The sequence below is a fragment of the Rhinoderma darwinii genome, chromosome 13, assembly GCF_050947455.1.
Source record: "Rhinoderma darwinii isolate aRhiDar2 chromosome 13, aRhiDar2.hap1, whole genome shotgun sequence".
NCBI lineage: Eukaryota > Metazoa > Chordata > Amphibia > Anura > Rhinodermatidae > Rhinoderma > Rhinoderma darwinii.
Window position 1 is genome coordinate 45,791,714 of NC_134699.1, and position 23,714 is coordinate 45,815,427.

A 23,714-nucleotide genomic window follows, 5' to 3' on the forward strand; every position below is an offset into this window, starting at 1 on the left:
ATGCGGTTTTGCCGCAATTATCATAATCGCAACAAAAATGGGGCGGTTTTGGCGCGATTATGAAACTTGCAGCAAAACTGCACCATTCATATCACAATGACGTAGATTGCTTCAAAAAATTAGTACAAGACAGTTAAAAACCGTAGGCTTAAAGAGGCGCTGTTACCAGATTATAAGTGCCATATCTCTTACATAATGTGATCGGCACTGTAATGTAGATAACAGCAGTAGTTTTATTATGTGGCTCTGGACATCTCTAAGTGTCACAGTTCTATGTGCGACGTGCACAACCTCATGACGCTTAATGCAATCAGGACCTGCACTTGCCCCAGAGCTGAAGAGGAGGGTAAGTATAAGATTATTGATAATATGGAAAACAAGGAGAAACCTCCAGCTCACCGGTCTGCGTCTTCAAGCAGCGTCAAACGGATCCCCGCGACGGCCCACGGCATATATATGCAGAGAGACAGAGAAAATGATCCAGTGCTGATGTAGATTAAAAGGGAAAATCGAGTCCCATGTTTATTCTGCGTTCTTAGTCATGGCAGGAAAGGCCTCTTTCCTGCCATGACTAAGAACGCAGACTGCATTCGAAACGCGTAGGCTTGGGCATCCACCCCAACTACTCCTACCTTTTTGCCTTGGGACTGCGTCTCCCTTTCGATTTTAAGAATTTTCTGAAATAAACATGGGACTCGATTTTCCCTTTTAATCTACATCAGCGCTGGATCATTTTCTCTGTCTCTCTGCATATAAGATTATTGTCTGTTGGGGCCCTGTGGTCACTCAGTAGATTTAGATACAGGGCCCATCAGACAGTATCACATATGGTGTGATACTGTGTGTTGTGCTCTCTATTCATACCCTTATTTGCCACTAGGCACTAGCGCTCTGCCCAGGGACTCCAGCACTGCTCCTGCCGTTACTGTCCATATATGGACAGTGACGTTGGGAGCTCCCCGAGGTATAAGTTTAACATACCTGTGATGGATGCCATACATGTGCATCCATCACCCATAGTCTCCCATGCCTAATTCCCATCTGCATTGGAGTCTCTGTGATGGTCCTCCATCACAGATTCCACCAGAAATACCGGAAACAATAGCGCAGCATGCTGCGCTATTGTTTCAGGTAAAGCCACATGCATCGGTTGTCTTTTCCACTTCCAGCGTTTGCGTTGTTCTGCTCCTCCTGACGCAGCAGAACAATGGAATGCCGAACCCAGATGTGAACATCGCCTTACCCGGTTACTAGCGATCATTCACCTACTTTCAAAGTAGGTGAATAACCGCAAATAACTCCTATTGCAGGGACTCCTTCATATCTAAACGAGTCCCCGCGCTAGTTTTTTTATGTGGCGCACAGGCCCGTGATGCGCCAAAATTCTGGCGCATCTCGGGTGATCGTGCTCTTCTCACAAGCCTCAGTAAACTAAGCAGTGACCGCTCAAAGATCTAATTGGTTAGTTTACATCACGTGGTGCCCGGCACCTCAGTTCATTCTCCTACTTTTAAAAGTAGGCCAATGACCCGGGGATAACCTGGGACCATGTAATGTAAACTAACTAATAAGAGCTTAGAGCTGTCACTGCTTCATTATCTGTCACAGACCCAAGAAGGTAAGTATAATTATTGTTTTGCTTTTTTAAATGTTACTAATGTTTTTTTTTGTGTCTGTGTTTTTTACAGGTTCGATTGTTGGACTAAGTCAGATTCAAAGACTACTTCTATGTCGGCTTTTTTTATATTGAATAAAATGGTTAACAAGGGTTGTGTGGGGGTTTTATTTCAATAAAATATTTTTTGTACGTTTTTTTTTTTTTAACTTTATTACCATCGCCTTAGCAATGGCCACTGATTGTAAGTAGCTTATTTGTCATGTAATTGGGTAAAAACTGATGAAGATGAATCATACTGCATCTCCATTTGGAAATAGCACCTAGTGATTCCAACAGCATAACAAGTAGGGACACTGTTGCTTAAACTACATATAACAAAGTTGCCTGCATGTCCATAGATGTGTTAGGCTTCGTTCACATCTGCGTGAAGGTCCCGTTCTGACATTCCGTTGGAGCTTCCCGTTAGAACGGGATCCTGACTGAAACAAACGGAAACCATAGGTCCATCACCATTGATTTCAATGGTGTCGGATCCGGTGCCAATGGTTTCCGTTTGCCTCAGTTGTACGCGAGTTCCGTCGTTTTGACGGAATGAATGCCGTAGTCGACTATGCTATTCATACCGTCAAAACGACGGAAACCTATGGTTTCCGTTTGTTTCAGTCAGGGCTCTAGTCTGACGGAAAGCTCCAACAGAACGTCAGAATAGAACCCTGACGGATATGTGAATGAAGCCTTATAACTGTGTCAAAGAGAGCATTTTTAATAAGACACCTGAAATCACATGTAAAATTAAGAAGAAACAGTTCCATTTTCAGTTCGGTTATAGATGAAAGAATTTCCCATTGTGTTTCGACGGATGATTTGTGTCATATCTACATATGTATTCTGATTGAAGTTTTGTTTTTCCTTCTGTCCAAAAAAAAGATAAAGGTATTATTAGTAAAAGTGACAAGAAGAAACTGATAAAGGTTTCATTTTTTCTTGGTCAAGAATTTTCACTGCCTTTCATGGGTATGTTCACACGGCCTATTTTCTGCCGTTTTTCGGGCTGTAAACGTCCCGAATAATGGCTGAAAAATCGGAAGCAGAACGCCTACAAACATCTGCCCATTGATTTAAATGGGAAATACAGCGTTCTGTTCCGACGGGGCGTTTTTTTAGGCCTCAGTTTAAAAAAACGGCGCGTAATAAGACAGCCCATAAAAACTGCATGTCTCTTGTTGAGCCGTTTTTGGAGCCGTTTTTCATTGACTCAATAGAAAAACAGCTCCAAAAACGGCCGTAAAAAAACGATCAAACGCTAGTTTGATTAAAAAACGGTTGAAAATCAGGAGTTGTGTTCCCTTGGAAACAGCTCCGTATTTTCAGAAGTTTTTTGCTAAGCGTGTGAACATACCCTTAGAACAATGGACTATTTGCAAATTGTATTACTCTGCAGTACAATGTGTTAAAGGGGTTGTCTCACCTTGATAACCCTTGCCCAAATGCTCTATTAGGGCATATGGACATCATAGGGTCCCCTGCTTGTACCCCCCTCTAAGTTCCAGAACAGAGAACCGTTCTGTAAGAGCAGCTCCTGCTCTGGTGGACCCATGCATTACATGGATGTTCATTCATTTGAATGGACAACGTGTAATGCTATATTTCTCCTACAGCTGCTGCAAGGGAAACGTGTAAGGGTATGTGCACATGCTTAGTAAAAAATGTCAGAAAATACAGAGCTGTTTTCAAGGGAAAACAGCTCCTGATTTTCAGCCGTTTTTTTTAGCAACTCACGTTTTTCGCTGCCTTTTTTATGGCCGTTTTTGGAGCTGTTTTTCTATTATGTCAATGAAAAATGGCTCCAAAAACGGCTCAAGAAGTGACATGCACTTCTTTTTCGCGGGCGTGTTTTTACGTGGTCGTTTAAAAAAAACGGCTGCGTAAAAAAATGGCTCGTCGGAACAAAACGCTGTATTTCCCATTTAAATCAATGGGCCGATGTTTGGAGGCGTTCTGCGTTCGATTTTTCAGACGTTTTTTTGACGTTTACAGCCAGAAAAACGTCCGAGAATAAGCCGTGTGAATATACCCTAACTGAGAGTTGATTCACTTGACAAAACAGCTTGCTTCTTTCTAAAATTCAGTTCCTATTAGGTAAATGTGTTCCAACCAGAGTTAAAGAGGCTGTCACCACATTATAAGTGCCCTGTCTCCTACATAAGGAGATCGGCGCTATAATGTAGGTGACAGTAATGCTTTTTATTTAGAAAAACGATCTAGTTTAAACCACATTATGAGCGATTTTTAGCTTTATGCTAATGAGTTTCTTAATGCCCAAGTGGGCGTGTTTTACTTTAGACCAAGTGGGCGTTGTACAGAGGAGTGTATGACGCTGACCAATCAGTGAACAATCGGCATCATGCACTTCTCTCCATTCATTTACACTGCACTAGCGATATAGTTCTATCGTTATGTGCAGCCTCAAACACAAACCCTAACATTACTGCAGTGTTCTGATAATGAATATACATCACTACCAGCGTGGACGTGATGTTTATTTAAAATCCTGACACTTCTGAATCTTTTCTGTGAGATTCCAGCAAGGCAAGCGTAATCTCGTTTGAAATTACAGTTTACATCGTAATCTCGCGAGATTACGCTTGCATTGCTGGAATCTCACAGAGACACTACAGACATGTCAGGATTCTGAATAAACATCACGTCCTGGCTGGTAGTGATGCATATTCATTATCAGGACACTACAGTAATGTTAGTGTTTGTGTTTGTAGCTGCACATAGCGATATAACTATATCGCTAGTGCAGTGTAAATGAATGGAGAGAAGTGCATGACGCTGATTAGTCACTGATTGGTCAGCGTCATACACTCCTCTGTACAACGCCCACTTGGTCTAACGTAAAAACATGCCCAGTTGGGCATTAAGAAGCTCATTAGCATAAAGCTAAAAATCGCTCATAAAGTGGTTTAAAATAGATCGTTTTTCAAAATAAAAAGCATTACTGTCACCTACATTACAGCGCCCATCTCCATTATATAGGAGATAGGGCACTTATAATGTGGTGACAGAGTCTCTTTAACTAATACTTCCACATATGACCACAGTAACAAACTGTCCCAATTTTTTTTCCGTTTTTATCATAAATGGCATTTCATCTTGCTCATTGATTCTCAGCATCAAGAATGGGGAATGTTTACCTTAGAAAGGCAACATATTTTTTTTAAACAAATCAGTGTGTTTTGTGTTATTTTGTAAATACTTTTTATTAAAAATTATTTTTACTTTTTTAGAAACAGCTGCTCTCTATTCTCTTTACATGCAGGATGCACCTGTAAACTATCACATCTAAGTTATGAACTTAGATGTGATAGATAACAGGTGGATAGTGCGTGTCAGAGAAACGTAGGACCCGCCGACACTGAACCTGTCAGGTCCTTGGGTCTGACAGATTCAGTGAATAGCGAATGATACAGCTGCTCTGTATAGAGAATAGAGAGCAGCTGTATCTAAAAAAGTAAGGCCCCATGCACACGACCGTAAAAACTCTCAGGCCCATTCAGTTTTATTGGCCGTGGACACCTTTCCATATCGCTACGGATGAGTGTCCGTGCCGTAGAAATGTTCAGAAAATTCTTCAACGTGTCCGTTCTTTTGTATTTTATGGGCCTATGGGAGCACGGCGGCCGGCCTTTCCCACATTCTATATATAGAAAAAAAGAGCACAGAAGCAGCACTCAAAGCAAAAAAATGTGAAATTTATTCATGGTTGAATAAATTTCACATTTTTTTGCTTTGAGTGCTGCTTCAGTGCTCTTTTTTTCTATTCATCATATGGGGAGACGTCATTCCTCATTACTGGAAGCACAGCACCAGCCAAATTAGTTTTTTTGTCACGGTGCTGCTCCTACCTTGTATATATATAGCGGCACCGATATCTCAAAAATGGAGGAGGCTAGACAGGTAGTTTAATGTGCCCCAGGATCTGTGCAGCAGCGCCTATAACATGGTGCACTCAGCTGTACATATATGGGCTAGTGACATTTTCTCTTTAAAATGAAAAACAAAAAGAACACAAAGTTTTCAAGGGTGGACATTCATAAAAAGAAGAAAAAACAGGATGTTCTTTTGGGAAACTTGATTATGAATAAAATATCTTTCAATTGTTTCATTTTATTTTAAGTGTACTGTGTATCTGTATTTAGATACCATTTTTTTTTATATTTTTAAATTGAAATGTGCCATGTTAAGGTAGATTCTTGGCTAAAGTATAATTTCATAAGGCCCCATAGCAAAATTAGAAGGGCCCTGATGACCTAGTGAAGGGAAACTAAAACAGCAGCATAAGTAGCGATAATTAAAGTGTACCTGTAAATATAAAAATCTTTTTATATATGTGTTCCTTTTAAGACAATAAAAAACATTTCAATATATTATATTTACCTTACTGCAAGCGTTAGTCTGCTATGCTGTAGTCTTCTTCCCTCTCTTCCTGCTCTTTTGTTGCTGTTACTGCTGCAGTCCCCGCTCGTTGTCATTTGAAATCCGCAGCCAGCAATATCAGACGCTGGCTACGGATTTCATGAAGATTAGCTGAAGGGGAGGAACCCCTGTCGACGTGCGCGCTCCCGATTCTCAGCCATCTAAAGCAGAATAGCTACCACTGCTTGCCCAAGTTTCTAACAGTTTTTTTCAAAGGAGGTGAGCATGTGCTGTGTATTCTACTGTATTTTATTGCAGGCCTGGGCAAAGAAAATCTCCTGACTTCACTGCCCATATATGAAGATTCCCAGGTCCGGTGTCCCGGGCAGAGCCTCTACTAGCGCTCTGCCCATGGATTCCAGCACTGGTGAAGCCCCTGACGTCACTGCTCATATATGCAGTGACGTCAACTGCAGTGCTAGGGTCCCCAGGCAGAGCGCTAGAAGAGGCTCTGCCCTGGACTCGGCGCCAGGGAAACCTCCTGACATGTCTGCCCATAAATGGGCAATGATGTCAGGAGCTTTTCCTGGCCCGGCCTGGGGATCCTAGCACTGCTGCTGATATCACTGCCCATATATGGGCATTGATGTCGGTAGCTGCCAGAGATCTACATTTGAAGTGCACCTGTCATTTCAAAAAACTTTTGACATGTTATAGTGATATGTCAGAGGTTTTGATTGGTGGGGGTCCGAGTTATGAGACCCCCGCCGATTGCTAAAATTAAGTGCCATAAGCGCTCAGGTGTGCACAGCGCCACTTCGTTTCTGCTCGGCTCTCCTCAGTAAGCTAAGCAAGCTGTGTACAGGCTCAAGTCTGTAAGTCTGTACACCGCTCGCTTGGCTTTCTGAAGAAAGCCGAGCAGAAACAAAGCGGCACTGCACTCACCTGAGTGATTCTGCCACTTCGTTATAGCGATCAGGGAGGGTCTCAGTGCTCAGGGTTTCAGTCCTGGGCAGAGCCTCTACTAGCATTCTGCCCATGTATTCTGAGTCTGGTGAAGCCCCTTACGTCACTGCCCACATATGGGCAGTGACATCAGCAGCAGTGCTAGGGCTCCCAGGCAGAGTGCTAGTAGAGGCTCTGTCCAGGACTCGGCGACAGGGAAACCTCCTGACATCACTACCCATAAATGGGCAATGACGTCAGGAGCTTCTACTGGCCCAAACCAGGGATCCTAGCACTACTGCTGACGTCACTGCCCATATATGGGCAGTGATGTCGGTAGCTGCCAGAGATATACATTCGAAGTGCACCTATCATTTCGAAAAATGTTTGACATGTTATAGTGATATGTCAGAAGTTTTGATTGGTGGGGTCCAAGCTATGAGACCCCCCACTGATCGCTAAACTTAAGCGGCATAAGCATTCAGGTGAGCGCAGTGCCGCTTAGTTTCTGCTCGGCTTTCCTCAGAAAGCCAAGCATGTTGTGTACAGGCTCAAGTCTATAAGTCCGTACACTGCTTGCTTGGCTTTCTGAAGAAAGCCGAGCAGAGCCGAGCAGAAACTAAGTGGCACTGCACTCACCTGAGTGATTCTGCCACTTCGTTTTTTTACATAATTTTTTTGTGTGTTTGTTTGTGTTTTTTTACAGGTTCTATTTTTGGACAACTTCGGATTCGAGAACTACTTTGATTACGGCGTTTTTTCAATAAAATGGTTAACGAGGGTTGTGTGTGGGGTGTTTTATTTCAATTATATACTTTTTCTGTGTCTGCGTATTTTTTTTAAATGTATTACTATTGCCTCACTAATGGCTGCTGTCTGATTGACAGAGTCCCTTACTAAAGAATGGCTTGGTGTTAGGCAGTGAAAAGGCTAACACTAACACACCATTATTACCCCAATACCCACCAACAATAGGGGTATCGGGAAGAGTCAGATACAAACCAGTACCCGACAATTTGAAGTAATGGTCGGGCACTGCAGCGGCTGCAGGCTGGTATTATTAGGCTGGTAAGGCCCAAAAACCCTGGCCCTTCCCACGCTGGTAATGCTAGCCTGCTGCTGCTATATTGTATCTGGCTGGCTATGAAAAATGGGGGGGAGCCCACATCGTTTTTTTTTTAATTTATTTATTTATTTTGTAAAAAAACAACACATGGGGTTACTCCATTTACATAACCAGCCAGATACAATATAACAGCTATCTAAGAAGCGGGCATGTGGCACTATCTACATGGGGGCTGTTTAGCACTATCTACAGGGTGGGTGTCACTATATACAGGGGGGTGCATGTCACTATCTACAGGGGGCACTGTGGCATTATCTACATTAAGCAGTGTGTGGTACTATATACTGGGAGCAGTGTGTGGCACTATCTACTGGGGGCAGTGTGGGCACCATATGCAAGTGGCACTAAGTGTGGCACTATCTATGCTGTTTTTTATGCCGCCAGTACTGGTCACCACATATCACGTTGCCCTAGTGATAAAGTGAGACATCACCAGCCCGTATACAACAAGATAACCAGAGAGATACTGGCCACCATAATAGTTTCAGCTTGAAAATTCCTTCAATGGGATGGTGAAACGTTGCCTATACACTGGGTGAATAAACACCATTTTTTTTTTTTTACATCATTCTGGAGTGCTGCCTTTCTTCCTTGAATTCACCACCCTTGGATCCGTATTAAAGTACTTTTCATGATGCAGGGGTCCAGTGATGGCAGCTCTCAGCAATTCTCTGTCTTCACCATTGCCTTGCAGAAGATGTCTATAGATACTATATGCTGGGAGAGATTGCAGCAGAAAATTCAGTGACCTGATTGGTTGAGCTGATATTCTAGTGCATGAGATGAAAGCAAAGCATCCTGGAATATAAGGGCTTAGCTCTGACTTCAATTCCCTTAGCTGGTGTCACAATTAGGAAGTGCCCGTCCATTTGATGAATAAGCAAGAGAAGTTTTTACATTTAGTCTCTTACATGTATAATGGCTGGATCTTGGGCTGGGAAGCCTATTTTTAGGCAATGTCATTGGAGGTACGCGTTAAAGATATGGAGAATTGTGCCATATATCAGAGAACCAACATTGTAGTGCTTTAAGCAGAACCAACTTGTTATTTCCCACAAAAAAGAACAACGTTCTTGTACATGAGCTGGCTCCCTCAACCTCTGAGCCCCACAGCTGCTGCTATGGCTATAATTACGCCCATGATACTTAGTATAATTAGTGTTTTTCCAACCTTAAATTACTTACTGTTTTTTTGAGTTTCATATACATAAGTACAGCCAAACAGAGAACAAGCATTGCCGATATTGTGATGATATACGTAGTGGGACCGAATGAATTTTTTCTGTATCCTTGTTCCATTTCCTCTTTGGCAGTGTCCTTCACTTTATATGTTACTTCTGCTAAAAAGAGAGAGAATTATACCTTTCATCAAAAAGGCCAGGAGTAATACAGAATAGATGCTTTCCATTTTTACATCATTCTCTTTATATTGGGTGACCTGTATTCATACAGGTCACTCATTGTAAAAAGACCTTGGGTGCCATTGATATTGGGCACAACCCACCAGTTTCATACATAGTGCACAATATAAACCAACCTGTGAAATGTACATTTTATACTCGGTAAGAGTGAGGGACACTAAGGCAGTACTCTCAACTAAAAGCGCACACCTCATGAACCCATGCACATCAGCAATAGACATCTTGCATAGCATTAAAATTTTTGCATGGTTTTCAGGTGCTCACGCAGAATGTACGTTTACCCAAACATAGGAAAACTATACCTGCGACTAATTTTTTTCTCTGCTCTCCCCAGTCCTATCTGCTCCTGCAATTCGCTAAAAAAAAAATTCTGTAGCTGGATGATTATTACCAATGTGTAGAAGCTGTGTCAAGCCTTGGGTCTTTCTTCTCAGTGCAATAGTGATATTATATATTGGACAACGTACACATATTTGGTCTCGCTATGTACGGGAGAATCAGATGGTAAATTTTATTAATCAACAACTGTACTTTAGAACAGCACATAAATATATAAATATATATTAGCTTTAATTTAGAACAATTAGAAAGTCCTAATTGTCCTGGAATTTTTATTGTTTTACTTAGGTAGACTAAGAAATGAAAAAAAAAAACAATTACCTTTAGAACGCAGCATTCAAAAGGGGGACTAAAATATCCCAGTCATGAAATTGGTAAATTAGGTCTTTTGATTTTTTTTTAGACAATATTCATAACATATGCTTTATTCAGTATTATTAGCCTTCATATTTGATCTCAAAAGCATTATCCCATCCTGTTGTGGGAAAAAAAGAAAACCTTTCTCCCAGGATATTTGGGTAAATTTTCCAGCATTTTCTCGACAGGATTTAATCCTGATTTTGGAAACAAGTATATGGCTCTTACCTGTACATTGATTTCAACATCATAAAACAAAATAAAAAGACACTCACCGTGCACAATAATTAAAGTTCCACTTGAACAGATCTCAATGTACTTCATTGTTAATGCACAGCAAAGATAAACGTCGGTGTCATTTACTGTCAGATTCTTCAATGTTACACTAAAATGAGAACTATTTCCAGAATTTGACAATCGATCCTTATAATCATCATCTATAGAACTGCTATTATTCACGATGGACAATATTTTCTTGAAACGTTTCCTCATATTGCTTCCTATTGTGGAAGACTCAAGCACAGAGCAAGTGAGAACAGCTTTTCCTCCAGAATTAAGCTCTATTCGATCGGGTTCTTGCAGTATGTTCTCTCTATTCACTAAGGAAACAAAATAAAAACTAACTTTTGAAAGGCAGTCCAGAATTCATGCTTTAAAGTCTATGTACACCTTTGAATCAAAATGCTTATTTAAAAAAAAAAAAAAAAAAAAATCAATGTTTGAGATGATTTAAAACAACTGTTAAAATTACTTTTATTGGATAATGTTTTACTATTTCTGATACAACTTTGGTGTATCCTGCATACATAGAAGCTGTATCCTTCCGTCAAAGCCGATTCCGTCAATTCAGCTGCACTACCCTCCGGTGAAAGCTGGTTCTGCGTGTCACTGACACACAGGATCCAGCTAATAACGATTACATCTCAGTTGATCAACTTAGATTTGATTATTATTATTAGTATTAGCTAGATCCTGCGTGTACACACAGATTCAGCTTTCACTTTTACAGACTTTTACGGACGCGGCAAAATGTTAACTTTTATTTTTTGAACATTACTTTAGGGAACAAATGGGAAAAGTTTTTTTTTTAACTTTTAATATATATTTTTTGGAACATTAAAAATGTTTTTATTTGACTGTCTTTTACTTTTTTTTATTAGTCCCCCTATGGAAATTGAAGCAGCGTCCGTTGGATCGATTGCATGATGTTTTCCAATATTAATTTATTGCAATTTACCAATACAAACAATTTTGTTCTAATGTAAATTTTACCCAGTTTCTATTTATATAGTAAAATGTGTTTTCTTATCCCAAGTGCATAACCTTACATTTATCTAAATTCAATGAAATTTACCACTTCTCTGCCAAAAAAGTTATGCATGGAGATCCACGTAATCTAAGGCCAGACCGTAAAAGGTTACATTAAACTTCACATTTCCGAGGTATAAGAATAATTTAATAGATAATGGCAATATATAAGATGTGTGTAACGCTGGCGCTCTAACGCTCCCAGCAAGCGCAACAGCCAGGTTTCCTTTGGTACACGCTGTACAGTTCCTGCGATTCCACACTGCTGGATCTGACTATAGGGCGGGCACGAGCGCACTTCCTGCATCTTAAAGGGTCAGCGTGCACCATAAAGTGTCCCCAGACTTTCCCTGCACACCTAGGGCTTTATATGTGAGCCTGTCCTCTGCTCCAGTTGCCAGTTGCTACTTTCATCTCTGGAGGAGTCCAGAGGGTCCACAACCCAGATGACGTTACAATGTGTAAAACAAGGGAAAAGAGACATACAACCAACTAGAAGGTGTTGACTGTATTTGCAATGTTTACTGCACATTACCCTTTAAAGTTATTTAGAGGGCTGAAATATAAACATAAAAGGAGAAATTATCACAAACTGTGTGAAAAGTCTATGAAGTAGTCCTTCATTTAGTCATCAGCACTTACAAGATGTAAACATACTGTATTTCACCCTGGGCTAAATAGCTTCCTTAACAGGTACTATGGCAGATTTCCAATGTTAGACATCTAGCCGTTAACTTAAAGTGGTTAACAACCTTTTCTCAAGCAAACTGAAGACCTCTGACTGGTTAATCCGAAACATAAAGGGGTTATCAAAATTGATGGCCTATCCTTAGGGAAGGCCATCAATATTAGATTGCTGGCGGTCCGACTGACGGCACCACGCCCCCCCCCCCCCAGTCAGCTGTTTGAAGACTTTTCATTGTTTACATGGTTTTCCTCTCCATTTGTGCTTGCATGTACTGTTACATTTGTAGTGAATGGGACAGTGGTGCAATACCTTGCACGGACCCTCTACCAAATTAACGGCGCTGTCAGTGGGACCCCCACCAATCTAATATTGATGACTTATCCTAAGGATAGGCCATCAACCCGGATAACCCCTTTAAGTATCTTGATGTTAAGCGATATTGAATTCACTTACATCTGGTTATCATGCCAAAAGCCTCAAGACCAAGATAAATAAATAAGTCTGCCACTCTCCATAGTTTTTTTCTGAATGCTTTATTTAACTTTTTGTGGTACATGTAAAGGCCCTTTCAGCATTTCTGACAAGGGCAGGGTGTTAAAATTATGTTATTTCTAAATGAGTTGTATTTATGAAACATCTTATTTTTTCTAATACACTTTCTTTCTATTTAATTTAGCCCAGAGGAGTAACTTGAAGCTTCTAGGCCCCAATGCAAAATTGTTACCAGGGACGCTCACCTACCATGTGCCATTTATAAAACTGTCTTCCTATGTGTAAGATAGGTCTTTGGGCCCCCTCAGGCACTAGGGCCCAGGTGCGACTGCTACCCCTGCACCCCTTTAGCTATGTCTCTGATTTAGCCACTCTACAATCTTTGGAACTATTAAAAGTGTATATAAATTATATGATGATTTTCCCATGCCCACCTTCCCAGCACCCAGTGATGTGGGTGCGACTGTAAGAGGTTAATCTTTTTTCACTCACTCACTCACTCACTCACTCACTCACTCACTCTTGGACTCTTCCACTCAGGTTGCAAATTGAGCATAAATTCCACCAAATACAGTTGCCACACCCGATAAACACTTGCCCTCACCACCACCTACCAAGATTTAGGCTTATAGGTAGCCAAAACTTATACACACTGTTCTTCAGCAGTCAAAGGGTTAACACACTTTTGTTTGTAGTATTTTTATGTTGCATGTTCTTTTTTTTTAGCAATTTCTTGATGGAATTATAACAAGAAATTAATTGAAGTGGGTGCTCATGCAGAAGATTTTATGCTTAACAAAAATGTATTTTCTAAATTTCCCGCTGAACATAAGCTTAATCAAAACACAAACCTCCCAACCGTCCCGGATCCGGCGGGACAGTCCCGATTTCTCACCGCTGTCCCGGTCGGTCTGCAAAATGTCACGCTGGGCGCTGCATCAGAACAGCTGATCGCTGTTGACTGCAGCTGCAATCAGAAGAAGGCAGGAGTCTTGCGGCGGTGTACTCACTGGGATTGATGCCGGCTCGTGAGTGGACCAGTCCAGTCGTCACCTGACCTGTCACTTGACCTGTTATCTGACCTCACTGGTCAGGTGACTGGACTGGTTCACTCCCGGGCCAGCATCGACATCAGTGAGAACGCCACTGCAAGACTCCTGCCTGTTCCTGATGGTGAGTGATGTCAAAGCAGAGCGGAGAGTGGCAGCAGTAGGGCCGGCTAAGCCCTTATTCACACGACAGGGTTTCCCGGCCGGGTGACCGCCGTTCATAAAACGGCTGTCACACGGCTGCAGTAGGAACAATAGACCCCTAACCACAACTGATTTTTTGACGGCCCGGGAAACCTGGCCGTCCAAAAATGGGACATGCTCTATTTTCGGCCGTTTACCCGGCTGCAAAGCTCCCATAGAAGTCTATGGGGCTGGGTAATACACGGCCATCACCGGAATGTGTCCCGAGTGACGGACGTATCTTCCGTCACTCGCGCTCTCTCTCCTCCTCCTCCTCAAAGTGCAGAGTGCATGTGAGGAGGAGGAGGGTCTTTTTTTGCTCCCTGTAGGAGTCGGAATCCCCAATCCCCAGCTGTGGATTGGGGATTCCGCTACAGGAGAAGTGAGTGACCACACTGTCCATATATGGACACAGTGACGTCACTCACTTCTGAAGCGGAATCCCCGACCCTGTGGCCGGGGATTCCTCTCCAGGAGAAGTCAGTGACTACACTGTCCATATATGGACATTGAAGTCAGTGACTTCTCCTGGAAGGGGGGGATGGGTGGCATTACCTACAGGGGGCTGGATGACATTACCTGCAGGGGGCTGGGTGGCATTACCTACAGGGGGCTGGGTGGCATTACCTACAGGGGGCTGGGTGGCATTACCTACAGGGGGCTGTGTGGCATTACCTACCAGGGGGGCAGTGGCATTATCTACAGAGGAAACTGTGTGGCAACAAATTTCAATTAAATTCATCCAATTTTAAAACGGACAGGGAAAAAAACGGATGCAAAACGGGTCAAAATCGGCCGTTAAAAACGGCAACACGGCCCGGAACGTAATCGGAACAGATGCAAAATGGCTGGGAAAAACGGCCCAAAACGGCCGTTTTTATCGGCCGACACTCGGACCCTGTCGTGTGAATAAAGCCTACCTCTAACGCCCTCCGCTCTGGCGGCAATGTGGCACCTACAGGGGGACTGTGTGTGGAGCTATCTACTGGGGGGCTGTGTGTGGAGCTATCTACAGGGGTGCTGTGTGTGGAGCTATCTACAGGGGTGCTGTGTGTGGCGCTATGTACATGGGACTGTGTGTGGAGCTATCTACAGGGGGATGTGTGTGGCACTATCTACAGGGGGCTGTATCTGATGCTATCTACAGGGGGCTGTGTCTGGCGCTATCTACAGGGGGCTGTGTGTGGCACTATCTTCAGCGGGGCTGTATTTGACGCTATGTACAGGGGAGCTGTATCTGGCACTATCTACAGGGGGCTGTGTATGGAGCTATGTACAGGGGGGCTGTGTCTGGAGCTATCTACAGGGGGCTGTCTGACGCTATATACAGGGGGCTGTATCTGACGCTATCTACAGGGGGGCTGTGTGTGGAACTATCTACAGGGGGCTGTGACTGGAGCTATCTACAGGGGGACTGTGTCTGGCACTATCTACAGGGGGGCTGTGTGTGGAGCTATCTACAGGGGGGCTGTCTGACGCTATCTACAGGGGGCTGTATCTGACGCTATCTACAGGGGGGCTGTGTCTGGCGCTATGTACAGGGGGGCTGTGTGTGGAGCAATCTACAGGGGGGCTCTGGTGGATGATTTTTCCATTGACCGGTAGCAGAGTTACACAACTGGAAAAAAAATCCCCATCATGTAACGCTGCTACCTGTCAATTGAAAAGTCATCCACCACAGGGTCTCCCTCTTGACTTTCATTGTTCTCAGCCTTTTGGTTTGTCCTGCAGCTGCTGCCGCCATGATGAGCAAAATATTATACCCAAGATAGGAGAAGTAACATAAAGACAATATAACCGGACCCATAATATCTGTGATATCCAGACAGTCTAGAGATCCGCAGTGAGAATGTGTGTGTGTTATTTGCAGAAGGATCTGGCCGTGATTTGATGTATTTATTTGTGATATTGGGCATGGTTAGGGGGCGTGGCTTAAAATGTCCCTCTTTTCCGAATTCAAAAGTTGGGAGGTATGAATACAAATAGGTGCCCTTAATTTTATATCTTTGTCAGAGGTGTAATTTGAAGCTCCTGCACTTGTAAGGCTATGTTCACACAGCGTATCCGCCCTGGGCCCCATAGGGAGTTCTGGCACCAAATTGTGGTGCAGTTTTTCGGTCAGAATGTCCGCAGTGGAAAACTGCATGTTTAAAAAAAAAAAAAAAAAGAAGAAAACTCTGATGTCCTGCAGACCGGCCTTCTGGAATGACGTTTAATCCAATGTGACCGCTGTAGCCTGTGATTCCCACTTAAAAATCATTTTCATCAGGTTAAACACAGTGAGACCTCTCTTAGGCGACTATAAAAATTGGAGGGAAAATGGTCAATTAGAGGAAAGAATATGGCTCTACTCATAAGATACATAAGATAGAAAAATCTTGTCTAGATCAATAGAAGTCTTCTCAAAGAGGTCTTCTTCTGAAGAGGTATTAATCTACTCTCATTTAACTCTTGGATGTCCATAGCTGACATAACTTTGCTCAGAGACTAATAGACATAAATAGACCAGGGGCCTGCTGAATTAACTCAATCCAAAAACAAGAAGCTGTAATTACCACAATTTGTCCAACTCTGTAACTTTTGTAAACCCCAGTTAATTCAGAGCATTGCTGCAAGGTCCAGTTTCCCTCAGCCTACATATCAAAGTTGCCAACCCTATATTTTTCAGGATAACTTATCCAAAAATCACGGACAGCAAACATTTTTTTACGGACAATTTGGAAAACCACCATGAATCATAAAGATTAGAAGTAATAGATGTCTATAGCTTAGAACAGTGATATGAACACATTAGCAGCATGTACTGTGACCTCTAAGCCAATGGTAATTACAATCCCAATAAATGGCACAAACTCATTCCACTTCAAAACAATCATGGACGCATCAATTTTTTTACGAACACTGAAAAAAAGACCCTTATTTTTACGGACTGTTCAGGAATTTGCGGACGATTGGTAACACTGATACACGTCAGAGCACACGACAACGTAAAACGCCTCCATTACGCCTGAAAATTGGTTGTGTGCACATACCCTAAGTCTCATTGAAATTTACCATATATCATTTAATTAGTTGCCGTTCACTATATCCTTGACAGGCTGACAGTATTTTGGACAATTTAGCAAATCACAGACAGACTAATTTTCACAAGCATATTGAAAAACTAAAAAGCAAAGATAAAGATGATAAGTAATATATGTCTATAGGTGAGGGACTATTATAAACACTTTAGAAGCATTTACTGTTAACTGTAAAAATGATGATATGTGTGATATTGGGATATTTATCTATCACAATAACCCACATTAACATCCTCAGCGGGAAAAAAACAACAACAATCACAGACGCATCTACTTTTTATTATGAACATTGACCAAAGTCCCTATTATTGCAGACTACCTGGGATTTTATCGGTGGTTGGCAACCCTGGTAAACAGAACGAACTGTCACATATTTAGACTACAGTGAATGATGCCTAAATCTGGTCCCAGACATAACAATTAGCATTAAGAATCCAAACAATTTAACAATAGTCGATCATACAGTAATTATTTTTCTATGGTTCCATCCAATGTCCATATAACTTAGTTGGCCATAGACATAAAGATTGATAACAATCAAAATGACAGTATAATCTTTAACAATAACAATCTAATAAGAATGACAATATAATATTCAAAGATGATTAACCCCTTCCCGCCGCAGCCATTTTTCAGATTTTTTCATTTTCGTTTTTTCCTCCCCACCTTCCAAAAGCCATAACTTTTTTATTTTTCCATCGATATAATCCTATGAGGGCTTGATTTTTGCGAGACGAGTTGTAGTTTTTTATAGCACCATTTATTTTGCCATATAATGTACCAGGAAACAGGAAAAAAATTATTTGTGGGGTAGAAAATGAAAAACACAACGATTCCCCAATGGTTTTTTGCGCTTAGTTTTTACAGAATTCACTGTGCAATTATAACAACATGTTAACTTTATTCTCTGGGTCAATACGATTACGGCGATACCAAATATATATAGTTTTTTCTATATTTTACTACTTTTACAAGTAAAAACCTAAGTGCAAAAAATTTAATTTATTTTGTGTCGCCAAATTCTGAGAGCCATAACTTTTTTATTTTTCCGTCGATTTAGTGGTATGAGAGCTTATTTTTTGCGGGGCGAGCTGTAGTGTATATTGGTACCATTTTGGGGTACGTGAGACTTTTTGATCACTTTTTATTTCATTTTTATGGGAGATGAAGGGACAAAAAAACCAGCAATTCTGATGTTTTTAATTTTTTTTTTTACACAGCATTCACTGTGCGGACTAAATAATGATATATTGTAATAGTTACATAGTTTGTATGGTTGAAAAAAGACACATGTCCATCAAGTTCAACCAAGAGATGGGAAAGAGAAGGGAAAAATTTCCACACATAGGAGATTATATTTTTTTGTTCTAGGAAATTATCTAAGCCTTTTTTAAAGCCATCTACTGTCCCTGCTTTGACTATTTCATAGATTCACAGTTCTCACAGTAAAGAAGGCTTGTCCCTCTGCAGGTTGAACCTTTTTTCTCCAGACGGAGGGAGTGCCCCCTTGTTTTTTTAGGGGGTTTTACATGCAACAAGATTTCACCATATTTTTTGTATGTGCCATTCATATATTTATAGAAGTTAATTATGTCCCCCCCTTAGACGTCTTTTTTCAAGGCTAAATAGGTTTAGTTCTTTTAATCTTTCCTCATAACTTAGATTCTCCATGCCCCTTATTGGCTTTGTTGCTCTTCTTTGTATTTTTTCTAACTCCAGGTTATCCTTTCTATGAACTGGAGCCCAGAACTGAACTGCATATTCTAGATGAGGCCTCACTAATGCTTTGTAAAGTGGTAATATTACATCCCTGTCCCGCGAGTCCATGCCTCTTTTAATACACGACAATATCTTGCTGGCCTTAGAAGCAGCTGATTGACATTGCATGCTGTTATCTAGTCTATGATCTACAAGTACACCCAGATCCTTCTCAACAAGTGACTCCCCCAGTGTAGCTCCCCCTAGGACATATGATGCATGCAGGTTGTTGGTACCCCGGTGCATAACTTTACATTTATCTACATTAAACCTCATTTGCCAAGTGGACGCCCAAACACTCAGTTTGTTTAAATCCGCTTGCAATTCACGAACATCTTCCATAGACTGAACATTACTACATAGCTTGGTGTCATCTGCAAAAATAGAAATAGTGCTATTAATCCCATCCTCTATATCATTAATAAATAAGTTGAATAATAGTGGTCCCAGCACGGAACCCTGGGGTACACCACTTATAACCGGGGACCATTCAGAGTAGGAATCATTGACCACAACTCTCTGGATACGTTCCTTGAGCCAATTCTCAATCCAATTACAAACTATACTTCCTAAACCTATAGTCCTTAATTTACCCATTAGACGTCTTTGAGGGACAGTGTCAAATGCCTTTGCAAAGTGCAAAAACAAGTTCAGACTTTTACGGACGCGTCGATACCAGTTATGTTATCTTTTTATTTTTTTTACACTGTGCTTGAGGGAAATGGGAAAAGGTATTTTTTTTTACTTTTCATTTTTTTATTTATTAAAAAAACCTTTATTTTACTGTTTTTTACTTTTTTACTTGTCCTCCTAGGGGACTTTATCCAACGATCGTCAGATCACTTGCACAATATACTGCAATACTATAATATATTGCAGTATATCGTGATTCTGACAGTCTCCTATGGACTTCATGAGGCCCCCAGACTGTCATTCCAACCAACGGTACCCCCCCCCCCGATCTCACTGCGGGGGGGGGGCGTTGGAACGTTACTGAGCCCCCTGTTTTTAGTCATTTAAATGCCACGGTCGCTATTGACGGGTTAAACAAGCGGGATCGCGCTCCAACGGGATCCCACTCGTTAAACGGAAGTGTCGGCTGTAACACAAAGCCGACACACTCGCTCTATGGAGCGGGCTCAGCCCGTGAGCCCGCTCCATACTCCCCCACCCGGCGTGTGCCGTATATATACGCCGGATGTCGGGAGTACTTTTTTTTCTCCAAAAATAATACACTACCCACCCAACTGCTCTATTTTAAGCAAAAAAGTGTAAATCATATTTACATTGGACTTTTTTTTTCCTCTTTAACTCCTTCCCCCTGCATGCATTCTGGGCCCTAATGACCAAGCCATTTTTTTTTTTTTCCATCGTCATATTTGAAGAGCTATAACTTTTTTATTTTCACGTGGACATGGCTGTATGAGGACTTGTTTTTTGCGGGATAAGCTGTATTTTTCAATGGCACAATTTTGGGGTATATAGAATTTTTTTATTAACTTTTATTAACTTTTTTTGGGGGGGATATTAAAAAAACAGCAATTTAGGCATTGTTCTATGCATTTTACATTTACGCCGATTACTGTGTGGCGTAAATAACATGCTACCTTTATTCTATGTTTTTTTTTATGTTTTACAACTTTTGCAGAATAAAAACGCTTTTGAACTAAAATTATTTTATTTTGCATCGCCGCTTTCCAAGGGCCATAACTTTTTTATTTTTACATCAATGTCGCCATATGAGGGCTTTTTTTTGCGGGACATCATTGCTACAATTTTGGGGTACATGGGACTTATTGATTAACCTTTTATTATTATTTTTTGCGGTGAATGGGAAAAAATAGCAATTTTGCTGTTCTTTTTTTGCGTTTTTTTTACGGGGTTCAACTTGCGGTTTAAATAATATGATAACTTTATGTTTTGGGTCATTACGATTGCGAGGATAACATATGTGTGTAGTTTTTATTTTGTTTTTACAGTTTTACAAAATAAAACCATTTTTTTATGGCAAAAAAATGGTTTTATTTTTCTTAATGTGTACCTTATTAATTTTTATTTGACATTAATTATTTTTTCAGTCTCACTAGGAGACTTCACTATGTGATCTTCAGATCGCATATATAATGCTTTGGTATACTTCGTATACCAGAGCATTATTGCCTGTCAGTATAAAACTGACAAGCATCTATTAGGACGTGCCTCTGGTGCATCCTAATAGGTATATAACCAGGGCAGACCTGGGGGCCTTTGTTAGGCCCCCCGGCTGCCATGGCACCCATCGGATGCCCGCAATTGCGGGCCGACCGATGGGTGACAGAGGGAGCTCACTCCCTCTGTAAACAACTGAAATGTAGCGGTCTCTAATGACCACGGAATTTGAGGGGCTAAACGGCCGCGATCTAAGTAAACTTCGATCCCTACCGTTAAAGCAGGAGCCCGGCTGACATCAGACAGCCAAGCCCCGGCTCCAGCCTGCAACGGGACACCCGTGCAGGAAATTGATTATGCCGCCGTGTAGAGCTATAAATAGCTGAAACCTTTTCTTAGCATATCCTCATCAAATAACCACTATTGTGCTACTAATAAATGGATGTCATATCAATAATTCTAATATCTCATACTGTACCTTTAATGCAACTGTCATAACCAAGACCAGAACACAGGAGAGAAAGAAAAATCGTCAGCTTCATTTCTACTAAACTTCTCATTCTATTATGACTGTGTGGGAGGAAAATTTCTGAGTAGACACATAGTGAGACAGAGCTCTCCCTCTTTACACGCAAACCTCAGACTCCTCCTCTGTCTTCTTACGCAGATAGTTTCCTCTACTCGTCCTTGTCTGTACACTTTACAGACCATTAATACATCTCTTAAAGTGTAGCTAAACGATTTATAAACTTCTGACATGTCACAGTGACATGTCAGAAGTTTGGATTGGTGGGGGTCCGAGCACTGTGACTCCCACCAATCGCTAGAACGAAGCAGCTGAAGCGCTCGTGTGAGCGCTCAGCCGCTTCGTTTCTGTTCAGCTTTTTCCGGAAATCAATGCAGCGGTGTACAGGCTCAATAGAACGTACTCCGATACATCGGCATTCTGGAAAAAGCCGAATAAGAGACGAAGCGGCTGAGCGCTCACGCAAGTACTTCTGCCGCTTCGTTTGAGCGATTGGTGGGGGTCTCAGTGTTCGGTCCCCCACCAATCAAAACTTCTGACATGTCATTATGACATGTCAGAAGTTTGTCAAACGTTTAGCTACACTTTACATTTTATTTTAAATGCTATATACATATTTCTTTAAAATGGGTATGTTTTTAAACCAACCTGCTTCCTTTTTTTGTACATGAACACATAGGGGCGGATTAAGGGTACAGGAGGCCCCGGGCAGTTCACAAAGTGTGGACCCCCCAACTCTGAAGACGCTGTACCGTATATTTGCAAATTTCAGTTTAGGTGGTCATAGGTCTGGCACAGTTTGTAATTCGCTGTAAATTCAGAATAAGCCATACAGAAGAGAAAAATCATTCAGAATACATTGAGCATCGGCTTTCAATGGGAGGCAGAGAAAGCGTATTTAGCTGCGTTTTTGCCCGTTGCGCTCAATGGGCGTGAGTGAAAACGCCTCGAAAAATAAGGCAAATGGTGTGCAGGCAGATCAAAAAAAAATTCTGGCTGCAAAATCTTAGGCTATCTTAGTGGTTTCCGAAAAAAAAATCTGCTGTGCGTGAATATAACCCAAAAAATCAGTCTCTGTTGTTTAACCCCTTAAAGTACCAGGACCCACTGTTCTTGTAGCTCCCCCTCGGCCACCGGGTGCTTTACACTGCCCACCTGCTTAAATTAACTATAGCCGTCCGTGGTAGATTCCAGAGAGGAGCAGATAAAAATAATAATTTTTTTTTTACCTAAAACGTTCCTTCGACGAGCTGAACGGTCCCGTCACTGCCTTCTTACAGGTACTTGGCGCCGCTCGCATCCACAATAACAATGCGTTGCGTTGCAGATGATGTAATCATGTCACGCTGATGTGATTACGTCATCTGTGCCCACCGCTTTGTTATTGTGGATACGAGTGGCGCCAAGTACCAGTAAGAAGGCAGTGACGGGACCATTCAGCTCATCGTGGGAACTTGTTAGGTGAGTTTTTTGTAATTATTTTTATTGGAGCAAAGGCACCAAACTGGGGGATTAGCTTTTATATGGGAACACAGACAATGGACTAACTTCTATATGGGGGTATATATGCATGGATGTATGTATGGCCATGTATGATACTGTCTGATGGGTCCTGTATCTAAGCCTACCACATGTTAGGCTTAGATACAGGGCCCCAGCAGATAGTAATCTTATACAGTATAAGTTTTACAGGTTCGGTCGTTGGACTACGTCGGATTAGAGGACTACTTCGATGACGGCTTTTTGTAGTTTCAACAAAATGGTTAATGAGGGTTGTGTGTGGGGGTTTTATTTCAATAAAATATTTTTTCTATGTCTTTGTATTTTCTTTTAAACTTTTATTACTACCACTTTAGTTATGGCCGCTGGCTGATTGACAGCGTCCATTACTAAGGCAGGCCTTAATGTTAGCCAATAAAAAGGCTAACACTTACAGCCATTATTACCCCGGTACCCACTGCCGTCAGGAAGAGCCAGGTACAATCCAGTACCTGACCATCTGTAGCAATGCTCGGTCACTGGGGCGGCCGCAGGCTGGTATTATTAGGCTGGGGGAGACCAAAAACAGTGACCTACACACCCTGGTAATGCTAGCCTGCTGCTGTGTTGTATCTGGCTGGTTATGAAAAATGGGGGGGGCCCCACGTCCTTTTTTTTCTATGAATTATTATTTTTATTTTTTTTAAATAATTGAAAAAAATGACATGGGGTTCCCCCAATTTTTCATAACCAGCCAGATACAACACAGCAGCAG

General features: G+C 41.6%; 1 protein-coding gene across 2 annotated transcripts; it reads right to left on the reverse strand.

Annotated features, from left to right (window-relative positions):
• Positions 1-725: 725 nt before the first annotated feature.
• On the reverse strand, positions 726-21,488 carry LOC142665765 (uncharacterized). 2 transcript variants are annotated; one of them, XM_075845519.1, is made up of 4 exons: positions 21,413-21,488; positions 10,504-10,827; positions 9,297-9,448; positions 726-2,530 (listed from the first exon to the last, which is right to left on the reverse strand). In XM_075845519.1, exons 1-4 carry the CDS (start codon positions 21,474-21,476, stop codon positions 2,411-2,413), a joined length of 660 nt encoding a protein of 219 aa, XP_075701634.1. In that variant the 5' UTR covers positions 21,477-21,488; the 3' UTR covers positions 726-2,410. The 2 variants fall into 2 exon arrangements, with proteins under 2 accessions (XP_075701634.1, XP_075701633.1); XM_075845518.1 differs by having other exon boundaries at positions 9,297-9,451.
• Between the last annotated feature and the right edge of the window lie 2,226 nt (positions 21,489-23,714).